The 22,120-nt window shown below is 31.0% G+C and overlaps 3 protein-coding genes across 6 annotated transcripts; 2 read left to right on the top strand and 1 right to left on the bottom strand.

Moving 5' to 3' along the window:
- Positions 1-2,636: 2,636 nt before the first annotated feature.
- On the top strand, positions 2,637-5,350 carry LOC141705963 (high mobility group B protein 1). 4 transcript variants are annotated; one of them, XM_074508820.1, is made up of 8 exons: positions 2,637-2,684; positions 3,355-3,443; positions 3,710-3,832; positions 3,916-3,973; positions 4,100-4,144; positions 4,675-4,755; positions 4,843-4,914; positions 5,123-5,350. In XM_074508820.1, exons 2-8 carry the CDS (start codon positions 3,382-3,384, stop codon positions 5,156-5,158), a joined length of 477 nt encoding a protein of 158 aa, XP_074364921.1. In that variant the 5' UTR covers positions 2,637-2,684; positions 3,355-3,381; the 3' UTR covers positions 5,159-5,350. The 4 variants fall into 4 exon arrangements, with proteins under 4 accessions (XP_074364921.1, XP_074364916.1, XP_074364917.1 ...); XM_074508815.1 differs by lacking the exon at positions 2,637-2,684 and adding an exon at positions 2,698-2,828; XM_074508816.1 differs by lacking the exon at positions 2,637-2,684 and adding an exon at positions 2,710-2,870.
- Positions 5,351-5,947: 597 nt separating this feature from the next.
- LOC141707468 (uncharacterized) lies at positions 5,948-10,059 on the top strand. Its single transcript, XM_074510650.1, has 4 exons — positions 5,948-6,133; positions 6,275-7,038; positions 7,936-8,020; positions 8,105-10,059. The coding sequence occupies exons 2-4, from the start codon at positions 6,276-6,278 to the stop codon at positions 9,381-9,383; spliced, it is 2,127 nt and encodes a 708-aa protein (XP_074366751.1). The 5' UTR covers positions 5,948-6,133; position 6,275; the 3' UTR covers positions 9,384-10,059.
- A 1,379-nt stretch (positions 10,060-11,438) lies between these two features.
- LOC141707469 (E3 ubiquitin-protein ligase AIRP2-like) lies at positions 11,439-14,550 on the bottom strand. The gene is made up of 5 exons (XM_074510651.1): positions 14,168-14,550; positions 13,413-13,563; positions 13,262-13,328; positions 12,813-13,047; positions 11,439-11,830 (listed from the first exon to the last, which is right to left on the bottom strand). The coding sequence occupies exons 1-5, from the start codon at positions 14,230-14,232 to the stop codon at positions 11,626-11,628; spliced, it is 723 nt and encodes a 240-aa protein (XP_074366752.1). The 5' UTR covers positions 14,233-14,550; the 3' UTR covers positions 11,439-11,625.
- Between the last annotated feature and the right edge of the window lie 7,570 nt (positions 14,551-22,120).

Below are 22,120 nucleotides of genomic sequence, written 5' to 3' on the forward strand. Positions count from 1 at the left end.
TTTGCCTTCTACAATAAAATATTATAAACTAATTAATAAAGGTCAAATTAAATATAAAACATAATCAATATGAGAACAAATATCATCTAAAATATACACAAATATATATTCTATCAATCACAACCAACTATATGCTAAAAAATTTGAAAAAAGAGGGCATGCATATTGTTGGACCCTGGAGCTTTATTCTGGATGCATCTGAAAAAGAGCCAGATGGATTTCTTCACTAGTTGGTTTTGTATCTAATATAACCTTCATCTCTTCAGCAACAACAACATCAATACGGGCCACAGCTTCATCAATACCTGTTGGATTTTCAGTAGTAAACAAGTTCTCAAAATACGCAAACACCACATTTTGTATTTGTTCATTACTGCTGCACCGCACAGCTTGATCATTAGACAAGCCTTTGATATGGTTTCTCTTCATTCTCTGACTCGCTTTGTAATAAAAATATTTTGTATTTTTATCTCCGTCACGAAGCTCATTTGCTCATTGGCAGAAAATGAAGCTCGTCCTCTGCTTTCCTGATTTTTTCCTTAATGTTGCCAAAAAAAATTCTTTATGGGAGTATGGTCTGATCCATATCTTGGAAGGTGAATAATCTCAGAGTTTGGGAACAAGCTGTACCAATCCTCATTTACCAAGAACCTGCCAAGCCGTTCTCGAACAACTGTTGATGGTGAATTTCCCCTTTGCCAAGTAAAGCTACTACCTCGAAAACCCATCTATATTATATCTATCTATACTATATATATACTATAATAGCCGGAATAGAGATAATTTGGTTCAACGGTTTGGTTCAACGATAATTATCTAATTTTGATTATTAAAAAAATAGATAAATAGTTTAATATATCTAATAAACTACTAAATTATTAAAATACTACTAAATATAATATACTTATCCTACTAAAGTACGAATACAACTTATCATATTATTAAAAAATATAAATAATAGTATTATATATCTGCTAAACTACTAAATTATTAAACTACTAGAAATAGTCTATTTATTCTACTAAATTACGACCACATTTCATTCTATTATTTTTATTAATCATTATATATTTATATAAATTTAAAAATATAATATAGGTGGATAAATAAAAATATAAAATATTAATGGGAACTCGTGCATCGCACGGGATTTATGCTAGTTATACTATAATAACTAGAATGAGATATAATTAGTAATTTGGTTGATCCCTCATTTTGGTTATCTTTTACATCACGACCGTCAGATCTTCTTCATCAAATAATCAGAGCCGTTAGATCCACGTCTAAAAAATACACTCCACAAGTTTCCATGTTCGAATCACGTCAACAACAAATATTTATATTATTATTTATAAAAATACATATAAATTCTCAGGTTCGAATCTCGTTAACAACAAACATGTATATTATTTATAAAAATATATATAAGTTTTCGAATTCGAATCTCACTCACCAACAACAAACATTTACATTATTATTTATGAATAAGATCTCATCAATTATATACTATTTATACTATTTGAACCTAACTTGAAATTATAATTATATAATCATTATTTAGTATTTAATTATTTATATAAAATTTTAATAAAATTATATGAAATAAAATTAATAATATATAAATATTAACCAAAACCTGTGCATTGGACGGGCGGTAAGCTAGTATACTTTAGATGGAAACGATCAATAGCTTCTCTAAAATCATCCATCTTCCTCTCTGTCCTCCAAGCACCCCCATCGTTTTCAGAAGGTCCTGTAATTTCGTTAAAATCACCAAACAAAACAATACCAAGAGAGAGACCTTGCGTAAAACCACAATTATATTTCACCAACTCCAGCCTATTAGCATCAATCATTGTTTCCATAAGGAAAACAATTCCTGGCCGATCCCTCAACACAAGTTTCGGAGGACCTTAACTGTCCAGGGGTTGCCAAGTCCCTGGCACTTCTAACTTAAAATTTTCATTGTATTTTTCTTGTCTCATCTTTATCAGCAATCTCCATGTTATTCTTCCGTTTGCCGCCTGAAGTAACCATCACTTATTTTTAGTTTTTTACAATCCCCCACTCCATCTCTCTGTAACTTTTTAAATTTCTTTTCATTATTATTTGGTATTTGGTGCCAGAACAGTACCATTTAGATCACCTTGAGTAACAGAAGGTAGTTTGCATAATTGCATTGGTTTGGACTTGGAGGTTGATATTGATATTTGTAACAACTAGACCAATTTATTTACTTCATATCTTTTTACCGATAATGACAATGGGAGAGTTCAATTATCTAATTAATTCAACATTTTATTTAGCAAAGAAAAATCTCATATGTTGCTCAATGCATGACCGGAGTCTTGTTGAGCTACAAACTCTTAATTACTTTCCCTACCCAATGAAATTAAATGAAACTACAAACAAGAAACAAATTTAGTTGAGTAATTTATCAAGTAATTTTCAAAAATGTACAAACCGAAAAATAAATTTAAACTATGTAAGTCAATAAATATAGAAAATGATACACAAGATTTATGTTTTTATAAAGAAGATGTGAAGTAGTTGACACATAATCTTTTGAAAACTGTTTTGAGAGTTCTAGCATTTCTCAAGATATAAGAACGTTTATTATTTGTCTTCCCACGTGGAGTTGAGGATCTTGTGACTCAAAGAATAAAGTCAACGAAAGTCACACGGTCGGATTGATGCGTTACCTGAATTAACTTTTACTACTTTGTGCTCTGTCTTTCACACACGCTCAGTTTGATTCTTCTTTCTGGCTTTGCTTTCTTTTGCCCACTCTTCCCCTTTGCCCTGTCATTTTTATTCGAGTTTACAAGGTTTAGTTTTTATTTGATCTATATCCATATTTCTACATATGGGTATTTATCTTCTCCATGTAACACCATTTATGTCTCAATATATACAGTACATATTTTTACATGCTACTGCACATCACTATACATTATCATATGATCACTGTTTGTTTCTAAATCTTGTACAGTCCACCCTGCTTTTATGGTGTATGAGTACTACTTCTAAGTTCATATGTGAATTTAGTGCTGTTAATCTCTGTTGTTTAGGTATTATTTTGATAGATAGGTTGACAGAATTTTATTAGTTTGTTTCTAGGATATTTTTTTTGTCATTTCGAGAAATTATTTCAAAGGGTTGGTTTTGCTTATGAAATCCAACAGTCCGTTGACTTTTGTTGATCTTGTGTTTATACTATTAGTTAATGGGTCAGATTTAGTTGCTTGTGATTGTTCTAGCATAATTTTTGCATATGCATACTGGTAACTTCTTCAATTATATTAACTTTTATTTGAAGCTTGTTGTTGTCTGAATTGTTGTGTTTTGATTTAGGTAAAAGATAAATAAACAGAAAGTTCTATGAAGACTGCCAAGGGTAGGGGAGCAGCCAAAAGGGAAACCTTGAAGCCTGTTGATGATGGGTAATCACTTTATTTTGATCCTAATATTTTTTCCTCGGATTCTCTTATTGCATTTTAAATTTTACAATGGTTGTTAGGTTGGGTTTTTGCTCCATTAAGGAATGCTCTGTTAGTTATAGTTAGAACTATTTGCTGGAAAGTCGCGTTCTGGTTTTTTCTATTGCTGCTCGATGATAATTTGTAATTTTATTGTGTTGGTATGAGTTACTAGGTATTGTGTTAATGGGACATACCTTTGATGGATAAATTATGTGCTGTTCTGACAGAAAGGTTGGGAAGAGAAAGGCTGTCGGGAAAGCAGATAAGAGCGGAAGCAAGGCTAAGAAGGGTAAATTGGCAAAGGACCCTAACAAACCAAAGAGGCCTCCAAGTGCCTTCTTTGTTTTCCTGTATGTGTCATTCCTGGAATTAGTAATTGATTTCATATGTGAAGTGAATGTTTGTTTAGTTTTTCTTCATGTGGTTTTTGCAGTGAGGAGTTTAGAAAGACATTCAAAAAGGAAAATCCTAATGTGAAGGCTGTGTCAGCTGTAAGTTGATCTTAGCAATCTTTTCAAGGATATGCTTTCTGCTTTATAATCTAGTTGTAATATCAGATATTCTAATATTTAATAGGTACATAAAGGTATAATGATAGCCATCTTCTTCAATTGAAGGTTGGAAAAGCTGGTGGAGAGAAGTGGAAGTCACTAAGTGCAACTGTAAGTAATCAAGCTTAATTTTTATTTTATGAATTTAAGTGCATATCTGCTTGGCTGAATATAATGATTAGACAATACAAATATGTATACTTTGATGAAAAAATCTTATGAAACCTCTCTTCAAGTTTATATTGGATGGATTTGAGTATGGCATATAGTTAGTAGGTTCCTAGAGCTATGTTGATGAACGAACATAGAACTTATTGTTAATCTTTGAAAGGATGCATTGGGAGGTGTACTAAATCAGGGAAGCTGAGAGTAGATAATAATTTAACAATTAAAAATTGTGTTCTGCAACTTTAAAAAAAGAGTAAAGTAAGACAAACTGATGTAAGAGAAGCTTATGTATCAACCATCAAATAATAAAATTAGATGCATTGTTTGGGCATTGAGGTTGGGAAAGTGACTTTCTAAATCAGGATGGAATGGTGTAAGCATAAATTTTGTTACGTTCTTCTGGTAGCAAGCCTACTGGTGGAAGAAGCTTAAGTTTGCTTCTGTCAGATCTTATATGACTCTGTTTCTTGCAGGAAAAAGCACCATACGAAGCGAAAGCCGCAAAAAGGAAGGGAGAGTATCAAAAGCTTATAACTGCTTACTATAAGAAGCAGGTAAGCCACTTTATCTATATATTAAACTCTGCTGATGTTTCATTCAAGTGCTTTGGGATGCTGCTCGCTCATTATAACTTGAAACAGGAAAGCACAGCTGATGATGGTGATGAGGAATCTGAAATACATGATGATGATGATGACGACGAAAGTGGACAGGTAGTCTTTACCTATATAGGTAAAATTGAACTTTCACTTTCTAATGTAGGGGTATATGCATGCAGAATTGTTGTTTTTATGATAGTTCTATAGCTTAGCTGATGGTATTTATCTACGGTTGGTCCTCATGCTGTCTCATCTAGAAAGCAAGAAATGTAATATGACCTGAAAGTCTAAAACTAATAATCAAATCTCGTCTCATTTGTAGGATGATGAGGAGGAGGAGGATGAAGATGACGATTAAACTGTTATGCTTCTTTTAAATTATGGATATCTAAAGGCAACTAGAGTGGATATCTTGTGTTCATATTCTGCTTCATGTTTAAAATCAAATTTGGAATGAACATGTTCATACACTGTATCATGTTGTTTTTGCTAATTATTGTTTCATGTTAAGATCAAAGATATAATAAACATGATCATATTAATTTTCTGATTTTTTTTTCTATGGAGCAAGTTTACCATCGTTTTTACTTATGCTAGTTTTTTATTTGTTCTTCGTAGCGTCTAGTTATAATCATGAGCATCTTGTCTGCAGCTATTTAGATTCAGTTCTGCAGGTTTTTTAAGTTATGAGCCTCTTCGTCAAGATTATGAGCTTCGAATATCAGTTGTCAGGTTTCTTAAATTTTATCTAAAAATGTCGGGGCTTGATGTTCTGTGATGTTAACTACAAAGTCCACTTCAATTGAGTAGGCTGTGACATTATATTATAGTTGAGTGCATTTTTCTATAAAATGATCACATGATTTGTAGCATTTCTAGAAATACTAAAAATGTTCCACTTGAACTTCAACACGAGAATAGTTAAGAAGTAGTTTTTTCGGGTTAAGTATCACTTTGGTCACTGAAGTGAGTGGCATGTATCAAAAGGTTCACTGTAGTAATCGGGGTATCAGTTGTACCACTATAGTGGTTAGTAATGACAGTCCGTCATAGTTGACCTGTTGACTTGACGGAAAACGTAACGATTGCGTCGTGGAAGCATACGTGGACACACGTGGACATACGTGAACACACAGAAGTTGTATTTGTTGAAAAAATAGGAAAATTATATTTGTTTAATAGATTTATACTGATATATATGAAAATATCGGGTCAAATCCCTCATTTTAACACGGGTGGGTAGCGAATTGGGGAAGGGGCGAAAAACCCTAATTTCTTGAAGAGGTGAATTTTAATCCAAGGTCGACTGATGTAAACGAAGCACGACTGTGAGGTATGAAACCCTAATTTCATTTCGATGATATTGTACATGAATAAGTTTAATTGAACTTTAATTTTATTTTGATTCAACATATGTTTTGTATATTATTTGATTGAATTTGGAATACTTGTTTTGTTGTGATTTGTGTTTCAGTATGTCTTCTTTCGTGACTATTTATCTGCATCACCATGGGGATTTGACCTCTCCTCCTAATGTTAGCTATATAGGGGGGAAAGTAGAAACCCTCCATAATGTTGATACTGATGTGTTTTCGTTCCGTGATTTGGATGATTTTGCCGTGAAATACGATTACGATCCTTCTGCATTAGTTTATTTTAAGTCTGATGGGTCTAGTTTTAGGAATGGTGTTAGTCTATTATATGATGATGATACTGTGAGGGAAATGGTAGAGTTGCACAAACCATATGGTAAAATCTCATTGTTTGTAGACCATTTTGAGCTTGATAATCTGGTTGACATGCCTACAACCCCTACAGAACTTAATAACAAACAACCTGAGAGTAATTTGGAAAATGAGGCTAATGGATCTAGTGAGGATGATCCTGAATATGATGCTGAAACTGAAAGTGAATCTGATAGCGATGAGTCGGATAATGGTAGTTTATATCTTGATAGTGATGAAGATGAAGAACTGAAAAGTATGAGGGTTAAGAAGAAGGACTTTAAGAAGAACTTGAATAATCCGGTTAAACTTCCAATAATTAACAGTGATGAATCAGATTTTAATTCTGATTCTCTTAGGTCTGAATCTTCTAGTAGTGAGGATGAAAACTGTAGGATTGGATATGTTGGCCCTCCTAATCCCAAAAAAAGGAAAAAAAGACCTAAGACCACCCATAACATTTCTGAAGAGGGATTCCACTGGGAAGTTGGACAGAAATTTGTGAACATTCAAGAGTTCAGGGACTTGGTTAGGCAGTATGGGCTGACACATAGGAGAGGTATACAGTTTATAACTAGTGATAAACTCAGGTGTCAAGTGTCGTGTCAGGCTGAATGTCCTTTCTACATGTGGTGTAGTAAGGACAAAGATTCTGAGAATTGCACCTTGAAGACCCTTAATCCCCAGCACCTCTGTACTAAACCCTACACTAACAAATTAGCTTCAGTTAAGAAGCTCTGTGAGATATATGGAGACAGAGTGAGGCAGAACCCACAGTGGAGGATAAAAGAGATGGCTGAGACCATAAAAAAGGATTTGGAAATAGATGTTTCCAGAATTAAAATAATCAGAGTGAGGAGAATGGCATTGGAAGGAGTTCATGATGCTTTGAAAGCACAATATTCTAGGTTAAGGGACTTTGGACATGAATTGTTGCAAATTAATCCTAGAAATACAGTGAAGATCTCAACCACCAGGTTAAATGAAACAGATCCACCTAAATTCAGAAGGCTTTATGTATGCTACCATGCACTCAAGGAAGGATGGAAATCGGGATGCAGACCAGTCATAGGGCTAGATGGTTGTTTCCTCAAAACAGTCTGTGGAGGCCAACTTTTATCAGCTGTTGGCCGTGATGGGAACAATCAAATAGTATATGTATTTCAGAAAGAGGTAAATTTCTCTCTATTTCTTTTCTAATAGTATATGTATGTATGTCTGTGTATTTGGTGAATCACTAATCTACAATCTTACTTGTATAGGCACAGTACTGATATGTTGAAGAGGCTATTCTGGACTGCAGCATGTGCTACCCACCCTGTAGCACATATGAGGGCAATGAAGTCTATTGAGAGACTTTCAAAATCTGCTCATGAATTTCTAAGCAAATTGGATCCAAAAGTCTGGACAAAGGCTTTCTTCTCTACACATTCACAAGCTGATAATGTTGACAATAATATGAGTGAATGCTTTAATGCTTGGATCATTAATGAGAGGTACACTTTATCAGAATTTTTATATTTTTGTATGCACTTTCTATTATCCATTATAACACATTACTGTCATACTATGCTATCCAGGTATCAACCAGTTCTTACTATGCTGCAAGAATTGCATTTCAAGCTAATGACAAGACTTAGAGTTAAGAGGGATGATATGAGAAATAGTGATGTCCATGTGTGCCCAGTTATTAAAAGAAAACTTGATAAACTAGTCACTGAGTCAAGAGGGTGGACAGCAGCATGGGATGGAGATAAGAAATACCAAGTCAAACAGGGGACCAGGGCAGTGACTGTGGATTTGGACAGGAGGTGTTGTGATTGCAGAGTATATGACCTCACAGGTATTCCTTGTGCACATGCAATTGCTAGCATACATGATAGAAGACATAATCCTATTGATTATGTCTCTGATTATTACAAAAGGGAAAAATACCTTGCTAGTTACAATTTCTCCATACAAGCAATGAAAGGGGAGGAATTCTGGACAATGCAATCATGTGAGGAGGTACTTCCTCCAGACATTCCCAAGAAGCTCAGAGGGAGGCCTAAGAAAATGAGGAGGAGAGAAGCTTGGGAAGGGGGTTCCAGAAGTCAAGCAAGTGAAAATGTAGGGGGCATCCAAAGATTTAGTAACAGGAGGGTAATGCATTGTAGTGTATGTGGTAGTGAAGGGCATAGAAAGAACAAATGTCCTAGTAAATCTCAACCACCTGTTGTGGAACCAACTTTGAGGGAAGAAACAAACCAAATTTTTGAAGAGCCACTCATGGAACCCCCTTTGAGGGAAGAACCTGTCATGGGACCACCTGTTAGAGATGAAGCTATAAGAAATGAGGCACCTGTCATTGAAGAAACACAACAATCATCAACTTCAGTGTCAAGGAAGCCTAGTATTATTGTTGGGGAATCTCAAAAGAGGGGAAAAGAATTAAGGAGACAGAAGTTGATGTTTAGGAGGCCTAGACCTGCAGAACAAGCACCTGAGAAACATGTTGACAAGCTAGCATTCAGAGTGCCAAGAAAGAAACTACCTTTGGTTTTAGACAACAGTGAAGATGGTAAGGATATGTGCTTGAGGGGAAATCAGTCAAGAGGCCTTGAAGATGCTGTTAGAGGTCCATTGGGTAATGTTGCTGTCTTTGAACCAATACCCCCTCACACTCCTTTCATGCCAGTTGGGTCAAGAACTTCTACAAGTGCTGTAACCACATCTCAAGCACCAGCAACCTCTTCTAAGACTTCAAAGTCTTCTGCACCATCTGAAGCACCACCAAGGAGGAGTGCAAGGATGCTGATGAAAGGAAAATTCAACTTCAAAAATTCTGAAGATGAACCTGTCTTTCTAGGGGAGGATTAGAAGCTACTATGTTTATGCTTTCTATATTTTAGACTTTTGTGTTATGTTCTAACTAATTTGCTTTTGCTATGTGGATCATTGTAGTACTTTTGTTAAGTTCCGGTGGTTGAAACATTTGCTATTGCTATGGTTGTTGAAACTTTTGGTACTTTTGTTAGACTTTTGTTTAATGTTCTAAATCATCAACTTTTGTCTGTCTGTTTTTTGGTAAAATTCAGTTGAGGAGACTTTATCATTACAAGTTAAAAACACTCAGTTACATTCATTACATCTAACAACCATAAACCTTACATAACATCCACTACATTCATTACATTCAAGCAGTCTCACAGAAGAGCAAAGCCAACAATACAACACTCACAAACATTAATATCTTCAACTTTTTTGACAGCTTCTTCATTTGATCTTGACCAGCAACAATTAACTCAAGCAAATCATTATTCTCAAATTGCAAAGCACTCTTTTCCTCTGTCTTTTTACCAAGATCTTCTTCAACAAGTCTCATCTTCTCCTCCAAAAATATTCTTCTATGATTCAACTCCGTAATCACAGATTTGGCTCTTCCAGTAAAGTCTGCATCATACCATTCGAAAAATTCACAACCTCCGGACGCCTATATTGAAGAATATTAGTTCATTTTTTTGAATATTTCCTTAATGAAAATCAACCCATACATAGCTAGATGAAAATAAACTGAATACAAATTTTACCTTCGGTTTGGAACACGTAAAAAAACGCCTCCCAGGATTATTCAAAGACCAACAGGTATAAATTCGAGCTCTTATCCCACAATGACAACTTCTGTGCTCCCAATTTTTAACAGAATCGCAAGAAAAACTACCACTACTTTTGGCTATGGGACTTTCAATTGTCGCCATGTTGAGATGCTATATGTACAAATAATTGAATTCTACAAACTCTTCTCTCAATTTGGGGAAAAAACAAGAACCCTAATATATATATAGAGACTGTAAGTCTGTAATTACAATACTATATAGCCGTTATGAATGCCACGTAACCTACAACTATCCGTTACAATACACGTAAGAGGCCTATGTCACTGTTTTCCGTCAAGTCAACAGGTCAACTATGACGGACTGTCATTACTAACCACTATAGTGGTACAACTGATATCCCGATTACTACAGTGAACCTTTTGATACATGCCACTCACTTCAGTGACCAAAGTGATACTTAACCCTAGTTTTTTCAATGACCAATGCCCTCCCGGTCTGTCGGTATTCCCCTTTGCTACATGAAATATATAATATCAATAGGGGCAATTTTGCTACATGAAATATATATTATCAATAGGGGCAATTTTATTATTAATTTTTCTTTGAAGGGAGGGGGAGGGGATGGGGTTTTTTTTTTTGGGAAATCTTAAAATAAGTAATTTATGATTTAAAGTGAATAAGTGAGTAATAAGTGATAAATTAATAAGTGTTTGAATAATTTAACTTATAAGTCAGAATTGTTTTTATTTAAATGAATTAAAATAAATAATTTTTATAAATAATTATCTTAATTCTTATATTTTTTAAAAATATATATTTTAAAATTAAAATTGATAAAAAAAATGAAAAAATCAAAAATAACTTGTGAAAAAGTACGTCGTTACTAACATTCAACTTATCAGCTTATAAGTTGTAAATTCAACTTATAAGCTGGATCGACAAACACTCGTCAATAAGCTGTTACGGGCTTATAAGCCAATAAGTCCACTTAACGGAATTGCCAAACGGACCCATTGTAGGGTGCAATCGGTGGTGGTGTTCCGGCAGTAAAAAAATTGTTTGGCAAATTTAATAAGCAACTTTTCTAAAAAATGATTTTTAGAACAAGCAGTTACCTACTGCTTTTGAAAAACTAATATTGGTTTCAACATAAAACCTTATCAAAAAACTTAAATTTCTATGTTGTAACCCAAATAAATGAAGTCAAACAAACATAAATCTGCACATCATCAATGTTGGGGTGAAACCCTGAATTGAGGGTATAAACCTGCTTGATTGTCTAAAAAGAAATGTATTGCATCAATTTAGCAAGAAAAAAGAAAGAATGGTCTGTAATATTTTCATAATTCTATTGCAATAGTAAAATGATCTGCACATCATCTAAAAACTTTTGACCATTTTCAACTACACCTTAGGTCCTAATTGTATTTCAACAAAGCAAATGGAATCCTAAAAGACAATCCAGTGTATGTACAAAATATTTGCGACCAGCTGAGGAACCCTTATCAGAAATGAGAATTATATGAAACTATAGTCGGCTCCGCAACTATAGGCAACTTCTTGATGTAAATAATAAGTCTATTTATACTTTCTCTTGCTATTGCAGTCAAGTCTACAATGTCAGAAGGGCTGGTGTAGATCCAAAGGTCGCCAGACTTTACTCTCTTGAGACTGTCCCGGCAGAATGGACATGACTGAGAGCGAGAATGCCTGCGGAAAGAAAACAAATTACCCTTTATGGACATCCAAAAGTTTGTCCATGTTACCAGAAAACAAGAAAATTGGGGAAAATCCTAAAAGTATAATCCACAAGGCTGTAATGCTAACTATCACCATTCTTTTTATGCAACAAATAATTACAGCACTTAAAACATCCTTACCTTAACCGGATATCATATACAGAAAATTTATAAAGTTAGTTTGTAAATGGACTACTGGATATGCCTGTGTTCTTAAGGAGGAACAAGTATTCCTGTACAAGAACTCAGGCCCCAATGATATAACTACACCGACAAGCATTAGCCACATTGAATAATAAAATCTGATATAAACAGTAGGCAGAAACAAACATTCTATATAACTAGTGTTATTTTAATAGATCTGGGAACATTGCAACATGGAATCCAAGACAATAAAGCTAGCTCCTTGTAGCTTCAATGTCCAGGAGTTCACAGGGAACATACTTTAAAGACATAGGTGGCAATCCAAACCACACCAAACCAAATTTGAAAATCCCAAGATTTCCCACTCAAAAAGAAAAGGTACAATGGGATGTACACTGGTACCTGCTTCTGTGACGACTCCCGGCTCTTCAAAAAAATTTTGAATAGGTATTTAAAAGCCAGGTAGTAATGTAGCTATTGTTATAAGGTCATCCTGCAAAATTCTAATGTCGCCATATTGAGTTCTCTTTTTAAGGACATATTTCATATCAAGCTTAGTATGAAAGAAGATAAAGCATGAGGAAAAACGAATCCACACAATATCAAAATTAATTGGAAAAATGTGAAAATATATGTACTCTCTTAAAATAAAGAATGCAAATACTGGCGATTTTTGTGAAATTTACAAATCTTTCACCACCAAAGCAAAACACAACAAACAATCATCACTTGAAAGTTTGTGAAAGAAATGTCAAAAAATTCACTTACCATCATTGTTAAACAAAGAGACTAGTAGAATAGTTCCTTACCAATCTCTGTAGCACTTCATACACAAAGTATGATTGCAGCTGGGCAAAACAACTTTGCTGTTCATCTCCATGCAAATGCCACATTCCTCCTCCATTTCTATTTCAAGTTCACTCCGCTTATCTCTGTCTAACTCATCTCCTCGCTTATACTTAGTTGCACAAAGCTCTTTCTGCTTCCTATCTTCAATATCACTGATCCCTCTTTGAAGTTGCAACAAGGACGGGAAGATCACACCTGTCCATGGTGAGACAAGTTGAGGACAAAAGCTACTAATTTCATCTATGGAGTTTTAAAAGAAACACAGAAATCACTAAACAATATCCAAACTCAAGAGATGCGTGATATCCACATTCCCTGAATCCACGAAACTTTTGAAGTAGAGTGACAACTGACAACTCATCAAATATCATACAAAAAACTTAAATATCTTTTTCCTAGGGTTACTGACCATAAAATTCTCGTATACTAGCTTTTCGCTCCTGGACATACATTGATGTCTTGCCACCCTCATATGCCTGTAACAAATAAATTGAACATCATATGCTTCAGAAGGGCATCACAATCAACAGAACAATAAATGCAGAAATCTAGCAAACAACCTTATAAATTAGAATCCTGAGCAATCCAAGGGCACCAGCAAGGTTACAGTCACTCCATTGAACAAGAAAGAGAAATATATGAGCACAGGAACTGTAAGACAATCTCATTTGCAGGCAAGCACCATCATACTCCTTAGGATAATCAGAAGCCCTGCATTTAAATTTGTTGGTAAAAAAACAGAGCAAGGTTCTCCAACATTCTATTCAGAAACATGTAAATCATCTTTGGATTCAGAAAAAACATACTTAGGCCTCCATTTATCAATCAAACTACTAATTTACTTCAAACAAAACTAAAATCATTGCATCTGTAATTTCAAATAATGTAACGAACCCAAATCATTCCACATGATTTAGTACAAAGTGAAACACAAATCATTTTGCAGAATGCAATCAACCAAAAGATTTCAGTAACACAACACACACACTTAAAAGTAACACAACACACACACTTAAAAGTTAAAATCAAGTTCAACTATTAACTATTTTAGCCCAGGAACTCTATAAATAAACCACCACAGTACTATACAAAATCTATAAAAAAGCCCAATTCACCCACACAGAGGGGGGGCGAGAGAGAGAGAGAGAGGGAGAGGGAGAGAGGGAGCGCGAGAGAGGGGGAGGGAGGGAGAGGGAGGGAGAGAGAGAGAGAGAGAGAGAGAGAGAGAGAGAGAGAGAGAGCAAATACAAGCAAGCTAATACCAAGTTACCAACTGTGGATATGAACATAAAAACACTAAAAGGCAGATACATACAGAGTATTGGCATGCTGAATATCAGCTTCAAGAGCCTTCAATGAATCTTTAAAAGACTTTCTCATCTCTTTTCTCACCACACCAAAATCCCATCAAAACCCAAATTAAATATTTAAAAAACCCTCCAAGAATCACTGATTCAAAAACCCGATATCATACCCTAATGACCCTTTTGATCAAATAAATTAAAGACTCGATTTTTACCACTTCTTTCTTTAAAAAAGCTGTAAATTTGAGAAAATCGGTGAATTTAAGAGAGTATGTAAGTGGGGTTTTAGAGGAGATCGTGAGTGACTAGGTGGGGGTGGTTTCTCATTCCCACACACACTGACTGATTGTGTGTATTCGCTTGGAGTACACGTTTTTGATACAAACAGATGTTTGTTATATCACAAGTTTTTGTTTTGTATTCCTCTTAAACATAGAAGATTAGAACGTAATTATTAACTTTCCTTTTTTGTTTATATTTATCCACTTTTAAGTTTTATCGTAAATGAAAATTGTTACAGAATTATGATTTTTTGATGCCCTGATGACTATTTATAATCTATATCTATGTTATCTATCTATCTATACTATTATATTAAACGAAATATTAAAAATTTGGTTGTTGTTTATTGGTGGTTCTATTATATTTAAAATAGGATACTTGATATTATATTTAAAATAAAACACCTAAAATTACCATCTATTAATTCTATTATATTTAAAATAGGACACTTATATTATGACACTTCATATTATATTTAAAACACAACACCTAAAATTAATTGTCTATCAATTTTATTATATTAAAATATGACACTTATATTATATTTCTATCTATACTATTATATTAAAGATTAAACATTGAAAATTTGGTTGTCGATCGTTGACCGTAAGATTTATTCTTAAAAATTAGTATCATTTAAGAGTTATAAGGTTCGAATCATGCCGGCAACATATTAAAATTATATAAAAAAAATTAGTATTCTTTGAGAGATATAATCAAAATTAGAATTTGCAATATATATGACAAAAACAACCGTGTATCGCACGGGTTATATACTAATATATTATAATAGACGAAACATTAAAAGTTCGGTAGTCGACAGTAGATACTACTGAAATTTTTTAATTACCCTTTTTGTTAATTTAATATTAAACTAACAAATATGGGAGTCAGACTTCTATTATACTTCTTCCATAAATTAAATAAGAGTCCATCATGTTCTTATGCTTCCTCCCGCACAACATTCGGCTAAATATAATATTAATATATTCTATTACAAAAAATGTTACGAGAATATATTAAAATTTTCTTTTAAGGGAATGAAAAGTTACATTGTTACCTTACAAATTTATCTTATATATCGATAGTATACCATCTATTTATCTATATTATATTATAATAGACGAAATATTAAAATTTTGATTGGTTAGTTTAATTGGCCGGCTAATATTATATTATAATAAATCAAATATTAAAAATTTGGTAGTTGGTCGATCGTTACTTTTTGAAATTACTTAATTATCCTTACTTATTTATTCTAATTCCAATTTACGGATTGATTGGTCGGATGGTAAATTCTAAATTTAATTAATATGGAAGTCAACTTCCTTTACGGTTTTAACAATATAAATTCTATTTTATATCGAATTTTATATCACTATAATTGATACTAAAAATTATTCTAATTGTTATTATGGCCTAAAATAAATTTAAGCATACTAAATATAATTAGTTGAATTTAGTTGATATAACGTACATTGGTCTAAGACAAGCTAAGACAAAATAATAAATATTAATAATCTGGCTAAAAAATATACTGTTGAAATAAGATATACAAAATAATATATAATAATTATCCAAGTTAAAAAATATTATACGATTTTGATCCAAACTAATAAAAAACTAAAATAAAAATATTAGTTGACCAGTTAAAATATAATTATCTTATTGATCCGACTTAAAAAAATTAAAACTAAATCAAAATAATTAGTTTGATTTGGTCGGGGTATTAGCTACCAGGCTAAAATAAAATAATATAAATTACTAATCCGGCATAAATCAAATTAATATTAGACTAAGTATACCCCATTGATTTGAACTAAAAATCAACTTTCATAAGAACTTAAATATTATTTTTTAAACACACCTAGAACTATCAATAAAACTTTATCGTTCAGCTAGTAATATTGTCTTTTTCACATATCGCTCTAATAATATTTTTTTCAGATACGTGGTTATTACTTTAACTAGGTTTAACTGTTCTTAAAAATTATGAACTTATATGTGTATTAATATAATTATCATGAAATCATATCATTTAAATTTTTTAATGAACACACTTAAGAATTTAATTCAAATTATTTTAAAAAAAAATTATATAACACAAAAAAAATCAGTATGATCCGTGCATCGTACGGGTTTTAAGCTAGTATTATATAAAAGACGAAATATTAAAAGTTTTGATACAGTACTTATTTTTTTGGTACACGCTGAATCTATACTCTTTATTAATAAGCGAAGCTGAATCTATACTCTTTATTAATAACGAAGCCATGTATAATTTGGTGCTAAAAATACCAAAGTACCAAAATATCAAAATTTGGTACTTACCTGACATAAGTTAATTTCTATTCTCTATAAACTTTGTTTTTAACACATATCAACTTCCATTCTTTGTAAATTTTATTTTCTTTGCAAACTACTAAGTAAATTAATAACACAATTTAACTTATATTCTCTGTAAACTTTATTTATTTATAAATTATATTAAAAATTTATTAAGTTATGTTAAATTAAGTAAAATAACATATATTTACTTAATATAAGATAATTATTAAATAATATTAATTAATATTAAATCATCTAAAAAACAGATATTTGGTTCATAAGATAGAGATATAATTTGTTTCACAAAAATAAAACTAATATGTTAGATTCCTATATTAAGTAAAATAATGCAAAATTAGAATTCTAGTGGAAAATTTCATAAATGATTCGATTCTTTCATGTATAATTTGGTGCTAAAAGTACCAAAATACCAAAATTTGGTACTTACCAGACATAAGTTGACTTATATTCTCTATAAACTTTGTTTTTAACACAAATCGACTTCCATTCTTTGTAAATTTTATGTTCTTTAAAAATTACTAAGTAAATTACTAACACAAATTAACTTATATTCTCTGTAAAGTTTATTTATTTATAAATTATATTAAAAATTTATTAAGTTACGTTAAATTAAGTAAAATAACATATATTTACTTAATATAAGATAATTATCAAATAATATTAATTAATACTAAATTATCTAAAAAACAGATATTTCGTTTGTAAGATAGAGATACAATTTGTTTCACAAACATAAAACTAATATGTTAGATTTCTATATCAAGTAAAACAATGCAAAACTAAAATTATAGTGGAAAATTTCATAAATGATTCGATTCTTTTTAACCACATAACTATTTTTGCATGTACTAATTTAATATTTAATATTAATATATTAATTTTAATTCATGTTTCGCACAAATTATGAATAATTCTCTACAAATATTAATACGATATTTTTAGTCTCGGACCCGTGTTTCGCACGGGTTATCAACTACTCCCTTATGTCCCTGAATACTTTCTTTTTTGTGTTGAACACGTTTGTCAATACACACTTTTGATTGTTAATATCTTTAGTTTCATATTAATTTTAAATATAAAAACTTCATTATATTAAAGTACTCATAAATACGAATTCAATAAGATCACTCATGATTATATTTAATTTTTTAGATTAGACGTAAATTAGTACTCAATCACTTACCATGAATAGTGTAAAAAGTCAAAACATGAGATGTTTTTTGGGACGGAGGGAGTATCAACTGTCTATACTAATAAGTGAAATCATGTTTAGGTCCCAAATCTTGGTTCTCACTAAAAAATTATACAACCTTTCTTAAAAATTTATGTAATAAAATCTCAACTGACAAAAATTAACTATTACTCTCTGTAAATTTTATTTTACTTCAATTTTTATTTGTTGCTGAACATCCAAGCGCCAGTTTACTTTAATATAATCGTATTAGTAAGTTAAAATGTCAGATTTGTGTAAGTAAATAATTAGGTGCATGTATAATTAGAACTAGACGGTGAAATTTTAGAGTTACACTTAATTTCAATTTTTTTAACTACATATTTTAACAACATTTTATTTATTATATTTAGATCTGTATTTTGTACGGATTATGAGTTTCAATTTTATACAAATAATAATGTGATATTATTTTTAATTTCGTGCTCGTACTTCGCACGAATTACCAACTAGTTTACCTAATTACCCTTACTTATGAATTTGTACAAATTAAATTTAAAATAAAAAACAAATATACATAATTAGATAATTAGAATTGCGATAAGAATCAAATAGGACAACGCAGGTAAAGCCGAAGACGGACACAGGCAAATACCCTTGTACTGTATGCTGGTGTTTTGTTACATATCAAAGTAGCGGGGACTTCTTTATACAGAACAGAGATCTATAAAGAATTATTATTTTAAAAAATTTAAAAACATAATTTATTTTATTTATCATTATATATAATTACATATTTTAATTATCAAACTAAAAACGAAGTTGCACAATTTTTTTATTTAAAATATCATTAAAATTTGATGAAATAATTTTAAGTGGTTTTGTATTAGAATCACAATAAAATCACACTTATCCAAAATTATTTTACAGTATACTCAAATTTAAAATTCGTTTTTTTTTTCAAATTTTAAGATTAAACATTTTATTATATTTAAATATTATTATTATTCTAAATTAGCAAAAAATTTGATAAATTTCTATAGTAAAATCAAGGTTATCTACGATTTTTATATAAGAAGGTGCTCTATTAAAGAAAAACCTATATATAAAATTTTTGTCTATAGAACGGCTATTGATCGGACATGCTCGCCACTGCCCTAGTCACCTGTATCCATTAACTTGAATCTCCGATTCTTCCAGTTCATCGCCGAAGACATGGTTAAAGGACCAAACTAATGAGCAAGATAATATAAAGTATGATGTCTATTTATCTATATTACACTATAAAATCGAAGATATATAAAAAAAAATTATAATTTGATAAAATCATCGTATATCAAAAAATAGGTAGAATATTGAAAATTCTGATATTCTACCTATTTTTTGATATACGATAATTTTATTAAACTAGTAATATAGCCCGTGCTTCGCACGCGGGAATTTCTTGCAATATACAAAATTTATTTTTAATTTTTTTTAGTGCAATATCGCAAAATTCATCATACCTTTGTATTGTTCAAAAAATGCAAAGATTAGCATAGGTGGCTGCACTGAATTATTATGTGGAAAAACATAATTATATTTAATTATTTACGATTATAAAAAAGTACATGGAGTAAACTTTAAATTTGTTAAAAAAAATTTAAATTAATTATGTTAGTGAAATTACATCACCAAAACAAGTTGTGCGTGCAGTACTGTATAATAATTGAAACACATAAAATTGATAAATAAAATTTATAATGATTTATGAATTCCCACCGCAAATATTCAATGAACTGGTTAAAAGATCCAATATCCAATACCACTGTGCATTTGAAAATACTCCGTTCTTAATATCTTATCGAATATATTGGCAATTTTAAATCTTTAAGATCTTTGATGATGACTAATAATTTCACTCAGTAAAAAGCGGTTCATCAAATCCTTCAAATTCAAGACTAAAACAAAAAACATGATAAGATATTAACAAAAAAAATGTATAAATAATATAATTATAATTTAAAAGTGAAAAAAATAAATTAAGTTAATATATTTAATATTTAATATTAATATAACATAACATACTTATAATAAAAACACATTTGTCATCAAAACCTGTTGCAAATTCTGGAAATTCTGCACCACCGTTTGCTTGTGCAACAACAAATAGTTCACTTAGATCCACAAATTTAAATTTGTGGGTAGATATCATAATATCATCATCAACAGGATCTATAGTTGTCATATGTGAGAAATTAATTATTAACCTAGAGGAAACAGGTTTTAGTCTTCCAAGAGCTTTTTTGGTTTAAAAATTAGAAAACACGTAAACTCCACCCTCCACTATCTTATCAGAATGCATTTTCCAGTAATCTGGATATATGTAAGTATGTACATGACAATCCTACATAAACAAATAATGGTGAAGAAGTGGTTAAACATAGCAAACATTTTATAAACAGATTAATATTTAAATATAAGTTTATGTAACCATTATAAGTTAAAAACATATAGATTTTATAATATCATCCAACAGAATGAGGTTATATACCTTTATGGCATCACTTGCGGTAGAAGAGTTTGGAACCGAAGGCCACATTCGAGTTACTCTTGCTTCAATTTTCCAGGTGGTTCTAGAGATGTCGACAGAAGATAGTTGATCGAACATTGTTGCTAAATATCTGGAAAACAGTATATTCAGCGAATTAGTTCGAATCAATTCAAATTTTAACTACATGATAGATACATAAAAAAACCATGAGAAAATAGAAAATCAGAAATAGTTGAGTATTATTACATTTGTGTAGTGGTGGCTAACTGTTAGTATGAAGATGTGATTTTGTGTGAAAGAATGAACATGATTTATATATGTGATTGAGACATAATTAGAGGGAGAAATTGATGTATGTATAGACAAATCAGCACTTAATAATTGTTTCCATGATTCAAATAATAAATTAGTGATTTTTTAATCATAAAAGAATCAATTATAGCATGAATTATGGACATGTATGATATTATTTGGATTATTGATTTTGTAAATCATAAAAAGAATCAATTATAACTATATCTATATTTTTGCAGGGTGTAATTGGCTATTTAATAATTTATATGACTATTTACTCTTATTGATACATGTAATATTTTAATCGCTACCAAATTATTGTTGAGAATATTAAATCTCAATAAAAATGTTTAACGTAATATATATGGAGTAGTGTGCTGAGGATATTAGTTTTTAAGGATATAAAATTAATGTTAAAAAATTAAACATATTAAATGATTAATTGGTAAATTTTCTTTTATAAAAGTAGAGAATAATTGTGATCAGCAAGATTGATGGTACATTCCTATTTGTTTGAAGAATAAGGTGTCATTGATGTTATCAACTTTTTTGTCATGGTAGTTACCATGTTGGTTGCACATCAAATCTGTTGGATAGTAAGTTGGGTTACCAGGAACCCATGGATGGTAGATGGAGTATCCGATCAAATATAGTATTTTTTTGAACTACCACATTGAAATCGACCGAACCCATGGGTTGTCATTGGGTCAATATGATTATTATGGATAATCCAACTAAATTTTTGTGTGAAAGAATGAACATGGTTTATATATGTGATTGAGACATAATTAGTGGGAGAAATTGATGTATGTATAGACAAATCAGCACTTAATAATTGTTTCCATGATTCAAATAATAAATTAGTGATTTTCTAGTCATAAAAGAATCAATTATAGCATGAATTATGGACATGTATGATATTATTTGGATTATTGATTTTGTAAATCATAAAAAGAATCAATTATAACTATATCTATATTTTTGCAGGGTGTAATTTGTTATTAAATAATTTATGTGACTATTTAATCTTATTGATACATGTAATATTTTAATCGCTACCAAATTATTGTTGAGGATATTAAATCTCAATAAAAATGTTTAACGTAATATATATGGAGTAGTGTGCTGAGGATATTAGTTTTTAAGGATATAAAATTAAAGTTAAAAAAATTAAACATACTAAATGATTAATTGGTAAATTTTCTTTTATAAAAGTAGAGAATAATTGTGATCAACAAGATTGATGGTACATTCCTTATTTGTTTGAAGAATAAGGTGTCATTGATGTTATCAACTTTTTTGTCATGGTAGTTACCATGTTGGTTACACGTCAAA

Source organism: Apium graveolens, chromosome 2, assembly GCF_009905375.1.
Source record: "Apium graveolens cultivar Ventura chromosome 2, ASM990537v1, whole genome shotgun sequence".
Taxonomy (NCBI): Eukaryota; Viridiplantae; Streptophyta; class Magnoliopsida; order Apiales; family Apiaceae; genus Apium; species Apium graveolens.